Source organism: Myiozetetes cayanensis, unplaced genomic scaffold (genome assembly GCF_022539395.1).
Source record: "Myiozetetes cayanensis isolate MyiCay16 unplaced genomic scaffold, myiCay2020 scf15, whole genome shotgun sequence".
In the NCBI taxonomy this organism is placed as follows: Eukaryota; Metazoa; Chordata; class Aves; order Passeriformes; family Tyrannidae; genus Myiozetetes; species Myiozetetes cayanensis.
The window spans coordinates 19,084,399-19,104,377 of record NW_026087159.1 but is presented as its reverse complement, the minus strand read 5'-3'; the positions used below and the strand labels follow the sequence as shown (position 1 = coordinate 19,104,377).

Sequence of the window (19,979 nt, the reverse complement as noted above, 5' to 3'; positions counted from 1 at the left end):
CAGAGGGCTTTTCCAACCTTAAGGACTCCCTGGTGGATTCCACGATTCTGTGATCACCCCAGGGCTTTGTGCTCCCCTGGGTTGTCTCCCAGCAGGGACCGGCCACGATTCCAGACCCGGAGAGGAAACCAGCCGGGTTTTGAGACAGTCGCCATGGGATGATGAGGAGGAGGAGGAGAAGAAGGAGATGTCCCAAGGCCACGGCGGGATATCGGGAGCTCCAGGATGCTCCCGGCCGGTGCTGGGCTCTGTCCTGCCCGCGCCGCTGCTGCCCTCTAGTGACCCCAGCACTGGGACTGGAGGCGCTGGTGGCACTGGTGGCGGACTGGGAGGGGGGGGCTCTGCTGATGGGGCTGCACGGGAGGGCTTGGCTCCTTCTGGGGCACCCCTCCTGGCCCGGGGGGCTTCGTGCTGCTGAGGAGGGATGCTCACGGACAGGGGTGGAGATTCCCCCGAAACCTCCTGCCGCCGGTTCTTCCGTCCCAGGGCTTGGTCCAAGGTGAGGAGGAGGGAAACTGAGGCACGGTGACTGTCCTGCCCTCCGGGCTGGGACGAGGATGGAGCGGGGTTACGGGATCGGGGGGTCTGGGCTGGGGGGAGCCGGGTTAGGAGGAGATCCAGGGCTGCCTGAGCTCCAGACGGGTCCGCTCTGGGGGACAGAGGGGAGGGAGCACTCCCGAGGGCAGGGGGAGCCCCCACTCTCTGTCAGTGTCAGGGGGTCAGTGAGGGGGGTTCGTCAGCAATGGGGGGCTCAACAGGAGCGGGATCATTGATGGGTGTCTCTTCTGGGGAGGACAGTGATGGGGGTCAAAGAGGGGGGCAGAGATGAGGGGTCAGTGATGGGGTTCAAAGATGGGGGGTGTCAGCATTGGGGGGTCACTGGTGGGGGGTCAGTGAGGGGGAGTGAGGGTCTCTTCTGGGGAGGTCAATGATGGGTGTCAGAGATGGGGGGTGTCAGTGATGGCGTGTCAGTGATGGAGTGTCAGTGATGGGGGGTCAGTGATGGGGTCAGTGATGGGGTCAGTGATGGGGGGTCAATCACAGGGTCAGTGATGGGGTGTCAGTGAGGTCAGTGACGGGGTCAGTGATGGGGGGTCAGTGATGGGGTGTCAAGTGATAGGGGTCAGTCAGGGATGGGGTGTCAGTGATGGGGTCAGTGACAGAATGTCAGTGATGGGGTCAGTGATGGGGGGTCAATGACAGGGTCAGTGATGGGGTGTCAGTGATGGAGTGTCAGTGATGGGAGGTCAGTGACAGGGGTCAGTGATGGGGGTGTCAGTGATGGGGGTCAGTGATGGGAGGTCAATCACAGGGTCAGTGATGGGGGTGTCAGTGATGGGGGGTCAGTGATGGGGGGTCAGTGGTGGAGATGTCAGTGATGGGGGTGTCAGTGATGGGGGGTCAGAGATGGTGGATCAGTGACGGGGGTCAGTGATGGGGGTCTACGATGAGGTGAGTTGAACAGCTGAGCGGGGGCACAGCGCTGTGAGTTCTGCGATTGGGTGCGAACCGCGGGGGAGAGGCGACAGGGCAGCGTGAAGGTGCCGGGACCCTCGGCCCGCGCTGTCCTTACCCCTCCCCGTCCCTCCCCTACCGAGGCGCTGCCGCTTTAAGAGCGCGGTGCCCACACCCAAGATGGCGCCGCAGGGCGACCCAACGGCGCCCCGCCCCTTCCGCCCGGCCCGCCGCAGGAGCCGCCGCACGGGCCGCGGGGGCGCCGGGCCCGGGACGGGCCGGGGGGGACACGGCACGGTGAGGGGACAGGGGAGGGCAGGGTCGGGCAGACAGACAGACAGACGGACGGACGGACGGACGGACGGACGGACGGAGCTGCGGGGCCGGGGGCACCCGGTGTAACGGTGCTGGGGAGGGACGCGGCCCCCGCCGCCGCCGCCGCCGGGGGAGCTGTGGCTGAGGGTGGTGTTGGGAGCTGGGGGCACGCAGGGGTTTGGGGAGCTGCGGGTCCCCCGCGTGGCGCAGGGACGGGGCTGTGACCGGAGCCGGTGAGTCCCGCCGGCAAAGAGGGGGGTTAGGTGGGATGGTGGGATGGAATTCCTGCCCTGGGAGGGTGGCGGGACGCTGGCACAGGTTGGCCAGAGAAGCTGTGGCTGCCCCGTCCCTGGAAGCGTCCAGGGCTGGGTTGGACGGGGCTCGGAGCAGCCTGGGCTGGTGGAAGGTGTCCCTGCCCATGGCAGAGGGGTGGAATTAGGTGAGCTTTAAGGTCCCTCCAACCCAAACCACTCCATGGTTCCATGTGCAGTGTCTGAAGTGTCACCAGCCCCCCTGCTCCAGGGGCAGACCCTCATCCCTTAGCTCAGCCTGGGAAAGGTCCTGTGTCCTGGTTGTGCTTCCCTGCCTGAGTCACTCTTTCTCTTCCAGCAGCTCCAGGAAGTGCCAGAGAGGAGGCAGGAGCAGCTGAGCCCTGGGAGAAGGTACTGATGGCACTTGTTGGATGGGTAAATGATCCTCTGGAATGGCCACTGAGCTCTCCATGGGGGCAACACTAGTGCTGGGAGTGGGAAATGGGACCAGGCAGTGTGTGGGGATGGGATTCCCTTCTGTCTGCAGCACATAGGGGCAGAGCTGGCGTCCCTCCGGGTTTGTTTGGGTGCTCAAGCAAAGCTCCCACCTGAAGGAGCCTCCAGGAATAGAGGGTGTGAGAAAATAGTGCAGCTGCAGTTTGGGAATCAGCGAATGTTCCCAGCCTCTGATTCTGTGAGTTTGGGCTTGCCCAAGCTTTAAACCCTTCCTTCACCTTGGAGGTTGTTCCTCAGGTTTGTGCAGCCAGAATGAAAGGAATGGTGTAGCTTTTTGTGTCCAGGGGGGAGCAGGTGTTTGTGGCAGGCACAGCTCGGGAATGTTCCAGGTGTTGGTGGTTCTGCTCCAGGCTCTGTGGGGCAGCACTGGAAGCACCAGCACCCAGGAGGCTGCAGGGACATGGCTGGCAAGCACTGCTGCTCCTCTGACTGCTTTTGTTCCCAGAAGGACTGGAAAACAGGATTGGTTTTGGTTTTAAACACTGCATGAATGGTGCTTGTGTAGAACAGAGGACTGTTTTTAATTCTTTGGGATGTAGCAGCCAAATCATCTCACGACTGTGCTGAGCTGCCCCCTTGGAGATGGCCCCCACCCTCTGCAGGGGGCAGGGAATGGTCCCTGGTGTGTGTCCTTACACTTGGCTGCAGCAAAATACCTTTTTGGGACTAGGATTTGGTTCTCCCAGGATTTTGTGGCGTTGTCACTGACAGTTGTTCTCCGGGAGCTGAAGTGGTTTGGGAGCAGCTCCCACCCAAAAGTGGGTTGTTTGTTGTTGTGTGGTACCTGCACCTTCTGCCACTCCCCTACTCTGCACACCTTGGAAACAGCAGCAAACCTCTTTTGGAGCTCACCATCCTCAGCTGCCAGAAGGCTCAGAAGCTGGAAAATCACCATAGGCCCTAAAATTCCAAAGCTCACTCCTCTGCTGTGTTTGTAGGAGGTTCTTGGGGAAACGGTGCTACACAAAGGTGCTTTTCCTTTCCCATGGCCCTCTCTGTACAGCTGTGCTTCTGCTTCCTGCTGCCAGGTGCTCTTGGCAACTCCTTTGCCTTTCAGGATGGGGTAGGATCTGATTTCCATCTAAACACATCCCTTCAGCCTTTCTCCAGCATTATTTGTTCGATCCCACTTGGCCTGGATTATTTTTTATTAACAAAAAAAACAAACCAAGAAGTCACAAAACTGGTAAGAAATGGGTCTGTAACACAGATATTTCAGCAAATATCTGTCAGGGGTGCAGGATTCCTTTGGCTCCAGCTGCCTTGGCAGGGCAAAGGCTGGTTGTGCAATGGCCACAGTGCCACCTGCAATTAGAGGATAACGAGCTGCTCGTCACAAACAACTGGTTTAATGGGAGGGGTCCTGGGACAGGCTCTGGGGTCAGCAGCTCTCAGCCCGTGAGCTGGGGAGGGGTTCAGCAGAAGGGCTCCAAACACCTGGGGAGGCCTCACTGCAGGAGCACCAAGGCTCGTGCTGCTGCCCCTGGGTGTCGTGGGGGGAGTTCTCAGTGCAGGGTGATGCACACAAAGCCTCCTTTTTCACCTGAGAATAGCATTTTGAAGGATAGATCTGTGGGGTGGTGGTGGCACCTGCCCTGCAGATTGAGGTGCTGCCTGCAGCCCCTCAGCTCTCAAGGCTCACCTGCTCCTTCTTTGCCTTGCATCCACCTTCACGCCCTCCTCCTTCCCCCAATCCCATATTATTTCTTTCCCTCTGCCACACTCCTTCATTTCCTTCTTCCATCCTCGTTGTGGAAGGTGGCACCAGCTGTGTCTCCAGCTGGATGTGGTCACCCATCCCGCAAAATTCCTCACCTGGAGCGTGTCCAGGTAGGGGTAGAGTTCATCCCTGTAGTCTCCAAAGTGATTTGGGTGTTCTGGGAGGCGGACAGGGCAGCTGGAGCCCCAGGCTGTGCAGCACTGGCACTGACTGGCCGTGCCATGGTCTGGTCACAGACTCATCCAGCAGGTTTGTCCAGCTCTGAGTGCCCGAGTGCAGGGCTGACAGCGTGGGGTTGAGTGGCTCTGTGCATCTTGCATCACACCTTTAATTATTCCCCCTGGGATAACTTTGGAGCTCCGTCCTGGTTGTGCAGCACAGCTTCACGAGCAGGTGTTCCTGAGGGACTGTGAGCCCTGGTCCTGCCACTGGGTTAAGGGTCCAAATCCCAAACCCTGGTCACAGGTGTGGGTACAAAGGGGGGCCCATCAGCGTGGGACAGTTTCCTGTCTGCAGAGATCACAGAATCATGGAATGGTTTGGGTTGGAAGGACCTTAAAGCCCATCCAGTCCCACCCCCTGCCATGTGTAGGGACACTTTCCACCATCCCAGGTTGCTCCAAGCCCCATCCAACCTGGCCTTGGACACGTCCAGGGATGGAGCAGCCACAGCTTCTCTGGGCAATCTGTGCCAGGGCCTGCCCACCCTCACAGGGAACAATTCCTTCCCAATATCCCATCTAACCCTGCCCTCTGGCAGTGTAAAGCCATTATTCCTTGCTCTCCATGGATGAATATAAGTTTTATTTGGAACAAGGGGTGCCACAGGTGTTCCTGGAGTTCAGGGAGAGGGGTGAGCCCAGCTGAGTGCTTTGGTCAGACACAGCAACCGGGGGCGTTTTGGGGTGGGAGATTTCCATGGTGCCCCTGTTTTCCTCCTTAATAGTCCTTTTGCCTCCTCCTGGCTTTTCCTCCAGAACATTTGGATGCTGGAACGTCCCAGTTTGTGCTGTTGCCGGGTGGAAGGTGAGGTTGGAATGTGTGTCCTGCTTTGGGAGGAGGCTGGAACCGTCTGTGGAAATTCAATGAGTCCCAGGAGTGGCTTCAGTGCTGGGAGTCCCCCCGTGGTGTGTGTGCCAGCCTGTTCTGCCTCAGTGCCTCAGGGTTCAGAGCCTCTGGGCTATGATCCAGCACTTCCTAAAGGCTGGCTTTATTCCTCCCTTCTTCAGGAACTTCAGTCTGTTTTTTAAACCACCTACAAGGAAGGAGAGTGAATAGTTCGGATCGAGGAGGTGCCTGTGAGCAGGATGAAATCCACTGGTTTGACAGAAAAGCATCAAATCTCCATGTGCTGAGCAGCTAGGACAGATTTGGTGGAGAGGGAAGGGTTGGCAAGGTGGGCTCAGCCCTGGTTGTGTGCCAGCTGTAATTCCCACTGCAGTTGGCAGCAGCTCCGGGTTGTTCCTGCTGTTCCCCAGGAGCCCAGCAGCAGTCCTGGCCCAGGCTCTGGCTCTCCTCCCCTAACCCATCCCCTCACCACAGGGAGGCTTTCCCAGGCTGTTCTCTCCCAGGATTTTGTGCAAGTTGTGCTTTATGTTCTCTTTGGGCTTGAAAATCCCATTAAATCCGTTGTAGCCCATATTTCAGTATTTTGGGCATTTTCTACCTTGTTGAGCAAGAGGCTGAGCTGCATCTCCCCAGAATGAGTCTTCACCCCAATTCCACGTGGTGCTGTTTGAATTTTGGGGTGTTCTGAGAAGTGTCTCCTAAAAACAACACCAAAATGAAGGTGTTCTGCTGGAAGAGTTCCAGTGCCGGGCGTTCACAAAGCGTGGAGTGACAGGTTTCCAGCTGAGACTTGATGCAAGCATGACACTAAACTGGACTATTAAATGTAATTGGAAATATCTGTTGAAATCTTCCTTTTGTAGCCATGACAGTCCTTAAAAAAATAAAGGGGAAAAAGGAAAGAAAACGGGAAAAAAGACATGGTGTTTGAGGTGAGACTGATATTTTATTAGTGGTTATGTGGCTTCGTCTTTTTTTTGTCTGACAGATTTGGTCATCAGCTTTCTCTGTTAGCAAATTCTTGTTGTTTTTGAATTCCAGGAAAATAATTAAAGGTAGCTGATATGGGAAGAATGGGATGAGTGTAGGTCATGCAATCCGAAGGTGCGGATCCTGTGTGTTGGTGTTGCACGGGCTGTGGTGGATGGACAGTGTGTCACTGCCAGGAGGGACAGTTGTAACCTCAGAACTGGCAATGGGTTTACAAAATACTCCAAAACGAAGTTACAAACCAGTAACTTACTTATTTAGGAAGTAGAAAATTATCTTATTTGTTGCCCAGAGAAGCTGTGGCTGCTCCATCCCTGGAAGTGTCCAAGGCCAGGTTGGACTGAGCTTGGGTCTGGTAGAAGGTGTTCTTGGCAGGGCTGTGGAATGAGGTGGTCTTTAAGGTCCTTCCCCACCCAAACCAGTCTGGGATTCCAGAGTTCTAGGTGTTAAGATCTTCTCGTCTTGCATCCAAGGCATTTTGCAGTTGTTTTGGTGGTGGGTGTGCCAGGGCTGGTTTCACAGGCTGTTGGGAGCTACCACGCGTTTCACTGTCCTGGGCTGAGTCTGTGGGTCGTGGGGCTGGACCCTCTGCACCCTTTCACAGGGAGAGGATGGAGAGAGGTCCTGAAGCCTGTTGAGTGCCTTCACTGCCATCTGGGAGTCTCTGACTCCACTTCTCCTCAGTGTGGACTTTTCTGGAGCATTCTTTGAGTGTGGGCTGTGTGATGCGGAAATTCATCCTAGGAGCCTGTCCCCATAACAAAAAGAAGACCTGTAGGGATGTCCTGATTCCCAGAGCTCTCCCAGGGAAGGAGCTGGCCAAGAGGACAGGCTGTGGTTGTGATCCAGTTTAAGAGCAGACATTTTGGCAGGAGGTGGCTTTGGAGCCTCTGATGTTTTTGGGATGAAAGCGGTGCCGGATCAGGTCCTAATGCTCCACGATGGAAACCACATGTGTTTATTCTGGCTGTTTCCCTCTGGGTCATGTGTTAGTCACACTTTTCCCGTGTGCTGGGAGGGCTGGGTGGTGGGAAGGGTTTGCTAACCCCGGGATGGCCGTGGATAGCTGGGAGTCATCGCTTACCAGCCACACAGGTATGCTGGAAAAACACGGTGATCCTCCTGCTCAGAGCCATGACAGGCAGTGATGTCACCATCCTGGATTCCCAAAGAGGCTGGGAATGGCAGAGAAGCTGTTGTGTTGCAGTGTGGAAATTGCTGTAAGTAACTGAACCTAGTCTGGAAAATACAGCTTAAAATCCAGTAGCAACCTCCCCTGAACAGATCACGAGCTACCTGTAAATTTGGTTCTTGGGCATTTTTGTGCCTGGCTGCTTTTTGTCAAAATATTAAACTGAGAAGCTGAAAATGGTTGTGAAGAACCTCCTGGGAAGACGGTGTCTGAGCTGACATTGTGCTTTTTAACTGAGAATTAAAATGGAAATAAAGTTTAAGAGGAAAAAAATGAGGTTTCCTGGAGAGAGCAATGGATGGAGCAGATAACTGAGGCAGTAACCAAGAAGAAGTGTTCCTAGTCATGAATTGTGATGTACAGGTGCTTCCAGCTCAGCTGCATTTGTGCTGAACAACATTTCTTTGGGCTTTTGGAGGATTGATGCTGGTTTTGAAGAGGGCTGGCAGTGCCTTTGGTCACAGCTGTGCTCTCACTGTGCATCGCCTCGGTCCACACCTGCTGGAGCGAGGGCTGGAACCTGGAAATGCCTGTCGTGGTTTTGGGATGGGTGTGTTTGCTGTTTGCCTCCCCTTGGGTATTCCAGTGTCCTGGGCTGGGAGGCAGAAGCTCTGTGGAGTGATGGATTATCCTGAAGAGGTGATACTGGTGTGGCTGTAAGGCTGTGGTGTCAGTGGTACCTGAGCATCCCGGGACAGCAGTGAATCCCGTCACATTCTGTATCAGCCCCCTGTGCAGAAGTGCCAGGAAAACCCAGAATGTCACAGGGTTCATGCTCTGCTTTCTGCCGTGACCTGGTGACTCCTGACAGCGCCTGTTACCTTGCTGGGAGGATGTCAGGGCAGAGCACTCTGGGGGCCTGTGTGAGTACGTGTCAGAGGACAACAAAAGAGCCCCAAACAAGCCCTAAAACAATCCAAGTCTTTGTGTGCAGCTTGTGTTGGTAGAATTCCCAGTTTCTCACAAACCTCCTATTGTTCAGGGCAGTGTGGCCGGACAGCCCTGGCCCAAGGCAGCAGCATTCCCAGGGGGTGTTTGCCTTTGCTGGAGCAGCTGCTGAGGGCAAAAGGCTGCCTGGAGTGGGGGAGTCAACAGCCTGAGAGGGGCAGGGTTCTGCTCCTACACCAGTGTGAGGCTGGGGCAGCCCCAGAGGCCCCCTTGGCCACCCTGGGAAGGGAACAGTCATAGAATCCTGGAATGATTTGGGTTGGAAGAGACCTTGATGACCCTCTACTGCCATCAGTTGCCTCAAGCCCTGTCCAGCAGGGCTCCCTGTTCCTTGAACACTTCCACCCTTCTACAGCTTCTCTGGGCAAGGAACTCACCACCCTCACAGGGAAGAATTTCTCCCCAGGATCCCATCTAACCCTGCCCCTGCCAGCATGAAGCCATTCCACGTTGTCCTGTCATTCCAACCTTTGTAAATTTGGTGTAGTTTCCCATCCACAGGAGCAGTGGCTGGTTGTAGTCACTTCAGGCAGCACAGGGAATTGGAGCAGGGAATGACTTGGAAAAACAACATTTTCTTGCCTGCGGCAAGTCATCGGCTTTGCTGTCCCAAGGTGGGGAGAGAGGGCTGGTCCCTCCCTGGGGGATCTGTTTGGCAGCACAACTGTGCACGAGGCTCCTCCTTAAAAATCTTCCTGCACAGGGTTCCGGGTCTCGAGGGCTGGAATTCAACAACATCCGAACCAGCTCACTTAGTTTAGGTGTAGATGGAGTTTGCCCCTCATTTGTCCTCTGCTCGAGGAGGGAAATGCGGGGTTTTTTAGTGACATGTGAACCTCTGGAGGGGTGATGTTGCCCACAAGCCCCAAGAGAGCTTGTGGACTCTTCATCCCTGGAAGTGTCCAAGGCCAGGTAGGACGGGGCTTGGAGCAACCTGGGCTAGTGGAAAGTGTCCCTGCCCATGGTAGGAAGGTGGAATTGGAGGAGTTTTCAGGTGCCTTCCAACCCAAACAATTCCAGGGCTCTCTGAAAGCCTGGCTCTGCTGGCTCCCAGCCAGGCACCACGAGTGTTGATACAACACTCGTGTTGACACAACACTCGTGTTGACACAACAACTAAACAGCTACATTTCTCTCTCCTCTCCTTTGTTTTTCTTCAGTTAAGGTTGGCTCATTCTGCGTGTTTTTTTCTTATTTATTTATTCTTATTATCTGGTACTTGCCTGAAGGGGCTGCCCGAGAGCCACGAGGGGCTGGGAAGGAGGGAAAGCCCTGAGCTGTCAAAGCTTAGCTTAAGATTTGCTGATCTTTAAAAAAAAACCCACTGTCTTGTGATCCACATTTTGGTTTTCCAGAGGAAACAGCCACTAGGTGGTAAGCTGGCTCCTTCCCACAGCGGGAATGACTCCGGAGGTGGCTGGTTGGGATTGCTGCCCGCTCCTGGTGTTGTTCTCCTGCTGTGATGTCCGCGTGGTGCTGGTGGAGCTGGGGTCAAGCCTCCCCTCCGACAGGGAGGGGAAAATGCTACGGGAGCTTTTTCCACGCTCCGAGTGGGAAAACCTCGAGCCTGTGTGCTGGAAGGGCTGCTCGGAGCACGGCAGTGCCGGAGCTCTCCGGGGCTCACTCCTCACCAGTCCTCCCCTGCTGCCATGGTGGCGCTGGGTGACACTGGGGCACAAAACAAGGAGAAAACCTTGGAATGTCCGTGTTTTTTTTTGATTGGAAATCACGGCGGGGGCTGAGCATCCCGGCCGAGCTGGGGCTGGCAGCGGGATGGCAGCGGAGCTGCAGCTTCCTGGCTGCCAGCGCTGTCATCTGAGTCACTTCCAGGCGTCGTGGGGACCCTGTCGGGTTCTGCTTCGTTGCTTCCCTTTTTCTTGACTGCCATGGGGAGCACCAGGACGGAGTAGAAAGCTGGAGGAGGTGGATGGGGGCAGCTGGAGGAGGATGGCGTCCCACCGGCGCTGGGGACACCGGGAGCCTTGGGGTACGTACCTTTGCTGGGGGGAAGGGGAGGTCCTGGCAGTGCTGTAGCCCGTGGAAAGAGGCAGCTGTTGCCTGGTGAAGAATGGTGGTAAATTAACAACTAGATAAGCACGAGAATGGTCTTGTTTTATTTGTTAGATTTTATTTTTTGTGCGTGTGGTTTAGCCTGGGAGAGCTCACCCGTAGAGGGAGCGTTTTGGTAAGGAAGAGTGACTTAAACCCGGAGCTGTCTCGGGGCTTGGGGGGAGGGGGGAGAAGTGAGCACGGAATTGTCTTCTTTGTGTCCTCTTTGTGCTGCCAGGTGTTCCCTGGGCTCTGCTGCAGCTGGAAGGTGCTTTATTTGCTGCCTCTGTTTTGGTTTCTAAAGCTGTAAATGAGAACAAACCTGGGGAGGAATTGGGAGAAGAAGGAGGTGCCGTTGCTCCGGTTTCTGCTCCTGGAGCAGGGGGTCCAGCTGCCTGTGCAGCCTGGGCAGGAACTGATGCTTGTTGTGCAAAGCAAATATTTGAGATACCTAGGAGAAATTCTTCCCTGTGAGGATGGTGAGGCCCTGGCACAGGTTGCCCAGAGAAGCTGGGACTGCTCCATCCCTGGAAGTGTCCAAGGCCAGGCTGGACAGGGCTTGGAGCAGCCTGGGTTAATGGAAGGTGTCCCTGGCAGGGGTGGAACTGGACAACCTTTAAATGTCCCTTCTAACCCAAACCATCCCATGATTCTAGGAATACAAACATATTTTAACCCCCCTTCCCCTGTATTTACACACACAGAGAGTCTTATTGGAAAATCCCTGTAAAACTGTGTTACGCTGCAGATGAGCCCCATGACACACAAGCACAGAGTTTCCTTAGTTCTCTGCCAGGATGAACAGGCCATCCCTGACTCCTGGGCTGGCAGTGGGACCCACTGTTTTCCCTGGAAGCAGCTCACTGGAGGAGCACCACAGCGCTTTAATGACGTTTAATTATCTTTATTGTTAGCTGATGAATACTAACTTTGAATTCCTGGCTTTCTCCTGCCCTTGGCTCTCTATGCCACGCTGTCTCTGTGCTCTCAGGGAGCTCACATGCCTTCCTGAGCACCCAGCTCCCCTGGGCTCCCTCTTTCCTGGGGTGTTCTGCACCAGTTTAATGAGAAAACAGGCCTTAAAAGTTTAGGAACACCACGTTCCTCAGTGAAGAGCCCAACGCGTCAGTCCGTGCAGCGCCAGGGCCTTTTTTTTGTGTGCTGTCGTGGCTTTTTCTGTGCAATAGGAAGTGTTTTCTGCAGAGTGTGTAATTCAGCTTGTTGGGAAGTGCTGGCTGGCGTTTTGCCTTCCTGAGGCTGAGCCACGTATTTGGTTCCTCTCTAATTCTCTGAAAAAAATATCAGTGTTTGCAAGAGCGAAGCACACGTGGCCAGCAGTGTGCCCAGGTGGGCAAGAAGGCCAATGGCAACTTGGCCTGGATCAAGAACAGTGTGGCCAGCAGGACCAGGGCAGCGATTGTCCCCCTGTGCTGGGCACTGCTGAGGCCACACCTTGAATCCTGGGGTCAATTTTGGGGCCCTTCACAACAGGAGAGACACTGAAGGGCCCTGTGCCGGGTGGGGAGGCCCTGGCACAGATTGCCCAGAGAAGCTGTGGCTCTCCCATCTCTAGAAGTGTTCCAGGCCAGGTTGGACAGGCCTTGGAGCCTCCTGGTCTAGTGGAAGGTGTCCCTGCCCATGGCAGGGGGTGGGATGAGATGAGCTTTAAGGTCCCTTCCAAGCAAGCCATTCTGTGATTGTATAATATAATTGATTTTCCCTAGAGAAAAGCGTGTCCTGAGGTCTTTGGGCTGCTCGTGTGTTCGGGATTGTGGTCGGATCACTGGGAGCCATTGGCAGTGGGTGACGTGGGATGGCACAGCTGAGAGGGGGCTGTTTCTCATTTTTGGGGTGATTTGCAGTTTGTTGTCTCACAGCCTTGGTAAAGCCTCAGTCATGGCTGACATTTCATTATCCAGCATCCAGTCTGAGCCCTCTTCCAGCAGTGGAAGGATGGATATAGGATCCCTGTTAGGAGAATCTCTGTGGGCTTGGTTGCTAAACTTGTTCTTTTAAGAACTCAGGCACCCCATTGCTACCACGTTTGTGGCTCCCCAGTTGGGTTCAGGAGCCGTACTGGGACCTGCTGTTGTTTCTGGCATGTGGCAGTGTGAAATCTAGTGCAAGAGAATTGTAAAGCTCCTCCAAAACCTTGGAATTCCAGCCTGAAATTCAGGCGGTGGCACTGCACCCACCCTTCCCATAGGAAGAGCAGTGCAACCTCCGGGTCTTCGGGGTCAGGTGTCAGTCCAGTTGGCTTAGAAAATGAGGTTCCCTGCTTGTACTCTAAAAAACTCCCCTTTGCTCCCAGGTTTGGAAGCTCTGGCCATGGATCAGAAAGGCTATCGACGGGGGAGCTTCCAGAGCAGCACCAGTGATGAGGATATGCTGGAAATAGCCGGAGCATCTGTGGACTTATCCATGGCAGACGATGACCCACCACTTGACAGGGAGATGGGAGGTAACACCCACAGGCTTTTCCCTGTTTTTCCTGGTGGCTTTTGGAAGGATTTCATGCTAATATTTTCTGTGTGTATCCTGCTGGCCTCTGCCCAGGATGGGTCTGACGTGTCCTGGCACCAGGGTGAAGAGTTTGCAGGATTCTGTGCTGGATTGCATCCCTTTCTGTGTGGTTCCTGTGCTGTGAGATGTAACATACTCTCTCCCACTGCTCTGCTTTTTGGGCTTCTGGATAGTTCCTTCTGGAGTTTTCCAAAATAGCAGCTGTAGGGAAGAGCTGGCGGTGCCAGGAGGGAGGATATGAGTGCCATGGGAAGGGATGGCAGCCCTGGGGGGATTGTGATGTTTGCAGAGACTCTCCCCTCCCCTCTGTTCCCTTCCCTTCTCTTCTTCTTTATCTGTAGTTTTAAAGGTTTTCCCTTGTGGAGAGAATCTTGCACTGTGACAGCAGAGAAGGGTTTGTTGGCTTCCCCTGCCAACCCTCAGCCTTCCAAGAGTCTGAGCTCTGACATTAATGGAGGAGGGATGAATCTGCATGGGTCTGCTGAGCTTTGGCACTGGACAAGCAAGACCTGCCTGCTGTATCCTCTGTGAATTATCACAAGTTACTGTAAAAGCAGAAATACTTCATCTGGGGCTCTGTGCCTTCCCGTAAACCTTCTTGTCCTCCTATTCCCCCACCCCTTTTACTGTAGGGCAGAAATTCAAAAGAAATCCCTCTGATTTGCTTCCCAGCTGATGTGCTCTCTGGAAGGAAAGACAGGCTTCCCAAAAATGTCACCTGCCAGGAGCCCAAAGTGCCAGCTTTTCTGCAGGGGGTCTTGTGAGGCGATGTGATCCTTGTCCACTTGGCTTGGGCAGAGGAGGGATCGCTGTGTGTGGGTAGGGGCTGCATCAGCTCTGAGAGAGAAACATCTGTGTGTGGTTCAAAACCCTCTGTAACTGTGCAGAGGGATTTAAGTGCAAGGTTTGCCTCCCAAATGTGTTGTTCCCTGGGTTCCATCAGTGCAAAGGAGGGTGGTGTCAGCTCTCTGGGGTGAAACCTGGGCTCGAGTTTGATGTTTAGAGAGAAGGAGCTGAATCCCCTAATTTCTTGTCAGGAGATTGTTATTCCATGAGGCTTAGAAGCAGTAGTGGGTGACTTGATCTGGGTTTTGCTGTTGGCTGGGAACATCTGGTTGTTCCTCTCCTTGTTTAACAGGCTTTTCCCATCTCCACTGAGGACGTTTGAAGGCCTGTGGCTACTTTTATAAAAAAAGTAGGGCTCTCCCCACTGGCACCTTTGAAGTGATGGTGGTGGCAGCACTTCAGGGGGCTGAGAATCACAGAATCCTTTGGGTTGGAAAAGCTCTCTAAGACCATCAAGTCCCCAGCACTGCCAAGGCCACCACTAACCCATGTTCCTCAAGTGCCACATCCACATGGCAGTTAAATTGCTTCAGGGATGGTGACCCCACCACTGCTCTGGGCAGGCTTTGCCAAGGCTGGACAACCCTTTCCACGAAGAAATTTTCCATCATATCCAGCCTAACCTTCCCTGGCACAACCTGAGGCCAAATACCTGAGGAGTGGTTCCCCTGGACCCCAAGTCCATGGGAGAGGTGACACAGAAGTAAAAGAGGAAATGTAAAAGGGGAAAGAGCTTCTTGCCCAAATGGCAGTTTCAGTTCACCCCGTGACTTTCCCCTGGTGACTTCAGGAGAAGTCAGCTGGCAAATGTTTGGGTGCCAGGTGTGAAACCTGAGGCTGTGGGGGCACAGGTTTGACTGGAGCTGGGGAGGTGCTGACTGAGCTTCTCCCTGCAAACCTCTGCCTGGTGTGGTGCTGGATGGGGACCAGGTAGTGATGCCTTTGGGAACCAGAACCCTGCCCTGCCTTAACCCCTTCTCCCCTCTCCAAGGCTGTCAAACTCTCCTGCAAGGGTGGTGGCTTTTCAAATTGAAAGAGCATCCAAAACTGGAGCTTCCAGCTCCTGCCAGGTGCCCAGAGGAGGAAGTGTCACCTCCTGCCTGATGGATCTGTAAATCTGGAATGTGTGTGGCAGCTGGAGCTCCTCAGAGCTTTCCCTTAGGGGGCCTTGACTGGTGAGTGACAGTGGCAGGGCTCTGCTGGGAACCACCAGCCTTGCTGCTGCTGAAATGTAGATATTCCAAGTGCTTCAGGCCTGTTTCAGTCAAACTGCTCTAAAACCAACTGCAGTGGCTTCTCACTCCTGTTGGTGTTACTGAAACCTCACCAGGAGTAACACATTCTCTCCCTCTTATCTCCTCTGGTCTGGACTTCAGCATTTTATCAGTAAAATGGAACAGATAAGACTTTCCTTGATTACTGTGGGCTTTTTTTCCACGCTGTTAAGTTGTGCTTGGGAGTCAAAACTGTTTAATCAAATCCCCTGATACTTTTATAGTTTTCCTTGCAGTCTTGGCACTAAGGTAATGGTGCTACAGCAGGAAATGAGGGAACCTTAGCAGTGCTTTCTCAAAGTTGTTGTCAGAGTTGGGATTTACATCTTGGCCAAAGGGTTCATGGGGTGGCACAGTCTTTTTAAGGATGCAGAATCCTAGAATCATTAAATAGTTTGGGTTGGAAAGGGACCTTTAAAGGTCATCTGGCTTCCTAGAAGTTGTTTCATCTCACTGGTGTCACCTTTCTGTTTCACAGTCAAGGTGCCCAGAGCTACACGTGATGTCCAAGGTGCATTTGTGCAGCAGCAAATCTCTGCTGCTTCTTGGCTTAAGGAATTTTAAAGAAAAGAGCTGTTTCCTGGTTGCCTCCCCTCAGTTATTGAGCAACCACTTGCTGAGTGTTGTCGCAGACACTTGAAGTCAAACGTGCTGACTTGGAGCAGGAGGGTTTGCAGTTCTTTTCCTCCTCCTCTAAACCTTGTTTTTTTGGCAGTGAGTTTCTCCTGCTCCCTCCTATCCCAGCTGTGAGTCTCTAAAGCCAGCCCAAGACGTGCTGGTTACCCAAAACACTGCCCCAAGTGTAGTCACCACTTCTCCAAACCTCTTAGGAATACATGGAATGGCCCAGGACAAGCAGAACTGAGTGGGATTCCAGGGTTGCCTTTCTCCTGTTTTGAAAACAGAGGGATTTGTCCATCATCCTGTGTCTTCATCCTGTTGCTTTTCTGGGAGAAAGTTTCCCTGTTACTCCCCAACAGCTTAATTTGCTTTAGATCTTGTAAAGGAAATTCTGTCCAAAGCTTCATGGGTACCTAAAACATGGTCGCTTGGATTCTATCTGCAGTCCTGTTGATTGCTGGGTTTTTTTGGATGAAATAGAAGATTTATGAGGCCTGATTCCTTTAGCCAGATCTGCTGGAAAAGCTGCCTTGCCAGGAAGTGTCTCCTAGATAGAGGGGGTTGCTTCTGCCAACCTTGTTATGAGGGCAACTCGAACCGATTCCTGGACAGCCCTTTCCAAGACTGTTGGTATGCCAGTGGTTTCCCCTGAATAGGTTAAAGGATGTGATGGGTGTTTAAGTGAGGTGGCAGTGCTGGTTTGCCTCGTGTTTTATTTCAGTGGCCCTTTCCCCACTCGGGCAGTGGGGAGGCAGCACCAGCTCAGGAGGAATAAGATGTAATGCTTGGCAGTCATGGAAGCCTCTGGATGGGCTTTAAATTGTAGGAGCAAAGGGCTGTGTTCCCCTTTCTTTCAGAGGAAGATTTAAACATGTTTCAGGTGGAAGGTCTCCTTTTCTCTGTAGGACTGAATGTTGTTTTCTTCTCTTTGAGCTCTAAAGGCAAGAATAGAGGCAGGTAATGACAGGGGAGGGTTTGAACTGAGAGGGAAGATTCAGGTTAGATCTAAGAAATCCTTCCCTGTGAGGGTGGGGAGGCCCTGGCACAGGTTGCCCAGGGAAGCTGTGACTGCCCCGGGATGCCTGGAAGTGTCCAAGGCCAGGTTGGACGGGGCTTGGAGCAACCTGGGCTAGTGGAAGGTGTCCCTGCTTGTGGGACTGGATGGGCTTTAAGGTCCCTTCCAACTCAAACCATTCTGTGACTCCACGATCAGAGATCTGAATGCACAGTTTACCCTGGTGCTTATGAGCACAAACAGGATTTAGCAGCGAGTTATTCTCCATCTTAAATTAAAAATTTAATTAAAACTTGAAGTGGGAACCTCGAGCTGGCACATCTCCCCTGGCTTTTCTTGTCACCTGCTTTCCTCAGACAGAGCTCGGGAGCAGTTAATCAGTGAGACCAAAGCCAGCATGTGGAGGGCGTAGGGTTTCAGTCTGAATGTCTGAATGACAAGTTATCACCAGCAAATTGGAGCTGGAGGAACTTAATCACCAGCCTTGTGCACATTGAGTGGCAAGATAAAGGTGCTCGTGGGGCCCGGGGTTGGGAGAACTTTGAAGTATTGACTGTGCTGAGAGGACAAAAGGACAATCCAGTGGCTGTCTGCTGGAAAGACAGTGAGTAAGAGCTGTTCAGCAGGGAAATTGTGAGCTGGGTGGGAAAAGGAAGGGGTTTGTGTGTCAGTACATCAGTGACTGACCCACGGGGGTCAGGAGACTGCTGATAGATGTGTGTTCTCCTGTGCCGCATCCTGACGTGGTGCAGAGCAGGGTATGTATGTCCCAGGCTGGTGTGCCAGGAGCATTCCTGGGGGGAGGTGGGGAGCAGGGTGCTCTGTCTGGGGTGTCCCTCCACGGACAGGATGGTGAGGTGGTTAGGGGTCGGGTTTGGCAGATCTTTGGGGTGAAGGGGAATCGGTGTGTGGGTCGGGGCAGTCCCAAGCACAAATCCAGGCTGGGTGGAGAATGGATGGAGAACAGCCCTGAGGAGAGGGATGTGGGGGTGTTGGTGGATGAGAAGCTCCACATACCTTGGCTGTGTGCTCCAGAAACCAACAGTGCTCTGGGCTCATCCCCATCGTGGGCAACAGGGCAGGGGGGGAATCTGCCCCGCTGCCCACTCAGGTGAGACCCCACCTGCAGACCTGCCTCCATCCCTAGGGAACAACATCAGATGTGGAGCTGCTGGATTGAGTCCAGAGGAGGCTACAGAGATGCTCCAAGAGCTGGAGCCCCTCTGCTCCTGGAGCCGGGCTGGGAGAGCTGGGATGTTCACCTGGAGAAGAGAAGGCTCCAGGGAGACCTGAGAGCCCCTTCCAGCGCCTAAAGGGGCTCCAGGAGAGCTGGAGAGGGACTTAGGAGAAAGGATAGAGTGAGAGGACAAGGGGGAATGGTTTCAAACTGGCGCAGGCTGCCCAGAGAAACTGTGGCTGCCCCATCCCTGGAAGTGTTCAAGACTAGGATGGACAGGGCTTAGAGCAACCTGGGCTAGTGGAAGGTGTCCCTGCCTGTGGCTGGGAGTGAAGTGGAATGAGCTTTAAGGTCCTTTCCACCGCAGACCCTCTGTGACAGTGATCACGTCTGAGTGTGCACTTTACCCTGCCTGATTCCTGGTGCTTATGAGCACAAACAGCATTTTCCAGCGAGTTTTCTGCAGCCCAGAGCCCTGGACAGCCCCAGCTCTGCAGCTCCCAGTCTGCAGCACGGCAAATGGGTTTTAGTCCCGGGGAATCCATTCTGCCACATTGTCCCGAGTGCTGCCGGAGCGGCTCCGCTCGTCGCTTTGGGGTGCAGCCTCCGCTCTGGACCATCGGGATTCCCCCATGCCTGGCCGGAGCTCGCTCCCTCTGCCCTTGCCTGCGAGCCTGACCCCTCTCCCTGTGCCTCTCCAATCCTGTCCGTCCGTGGAGGTGCAAGGGCTGGCTCATGTGACGGTGCCGGTGACGACATGCCGGGTTGGGGGGGGTGGCAGCACCGCTGCGGGATCAGAGTCCGGAGGAAGAGGATGCAGCAAGTGCCGCTGTGAGCCCCGGGAACATCCCCTGAGCCACGGCCATGGCACAGGCAGACCCCCAGAGGTGCTCCCGAGGAGCGGCTGAGCCAGGGTGAGGAGACCCTTCCAGGGAGGAGGAGGAGGAGGTGTGAGCCAAGGGGAACGTGCCCGTGTGTCCGTGCAGGCTGTGGAGGCAGCGGGCAGACTGCTGGCTGGCTCTGCGGCTGGGATGGGGGCGGTGGATCAGGGTGGGTGGGCAGTGGGATTTCTGCTGTGTAATGGTTGTGCACAGCCTGCAAACCCCTGGCTTTCCCCGGGTTGGCCGGAGCAGGGGAGCGGTGGCAGGGATCTGCAGGTGCCCTGGATGTCCCCCTGCTGCCGGCAGGACCCTTCCTAAACGCCGGGGCTTTGTGGGGGTGGCACGGGGCAGAGTCTGTAACTTTAACAAGCCCTGCCTGGTTTTCCTGAGCCAGAGTCTGAAGTGGAGGATTAATTAACCCGTTCTGGGGAGCTGATCAAAACACTGAGGAATCTGTGTTTAGAAATGAGCTGTAACAGGGTCACTTTTCACTTGCTGTCTCTGGCATTAAATTCTGATTTAGAGATCTGGACATTCCCAACAACAGGGGGACCTGTGCAGTGGCAAAGCATCACTGAGCTCATTTTCCTCCTTTATATCTATCTGCTTATTCTAGGATCCTTGATTTGCAACCAGCCGAGGCAGGAAATATGATCTTGATAAATATTTATGGCTGTCAGCCATTTTATTGTTCTGGATTACTCCTGGAAAAAAAATATAAGGATATTTCCTCATTGTCTTCTGTCAAATGGACAATTGTGGTGTAGGGCTGGAGACCTTGGGATTCTGCTTTGGGAATGGCAACCCTGGTGCTGTAGGATGGGCAGGCTGGGCTGAGTGGGGATCCTGGAGATCCAAACTGCACCTGCCTGCTCTGGAGACTGTGAGTCCCTTCTGCATGTGGGATCACACAGGCCGAGGATAGGATCGTGGATGGGATCACAGGCTGTGGTGGTGGATGGAAGGGGATCACATTGGCTGTGCCTGAGGGATTGATGGGGCCATCAGGGTCCCATGACCTGCAGCCCCTCTGGCATTGCAGCTCTGTGCTCGCTTTGTGCCCTCAGGGTCTGGTTTGTGGTGCTCCTGTGGCAGCCCTGAGCTGGGAGAGCATTCCCAGGATAGCTCCAAGTCACTG

The 19,979-nt window shown here is 54.2% G+C and overlaps 1 protein-coding gene across 6 annotated transcripts in view; it reads left to right on the top strand.

The window, feature by feature from the left end:
* The first annotated feature begins 1,663 nt into the window (after positions 1 to 1,663).
* LOC126637483 (H(+)/Cl(-) exchange transporter 5) overlaps positions 1,664 to 19,979 on the top strand; it is a 33,832-nt gene continuing 15,516 nt past the window's right edge. The window contains exons 1-3 of one of the 6 annotated variants that reach the window (XM_050310802.1): positions 1,664 to 1,752; positions 2,383 to 2,432; positions 12,816 to 12,965. In XM_050310802.1, the coding sequence (XP_050166759.1) occupies positions 12,833 to 12,965 (133 nt within the window). In that variant the 5' untranslated portion in view covers positions 1,664 to 1,752; positions 2,383 to 2,432; positions 12,816 to 12,832. Of the gene's footprint in view, positions 1,753 to 2,378; positions 2,433 to 9,962; positions 10,443 to 12,815; positions 12,966 to 18,730; positions 18,875 to 19,979 lie in introns of those variants that run through there. The other 5 variants (XM_050310803.1, XM_050310804.1, XM_050310801.1 and 2 more) reach the window with 5 other exon arrangements.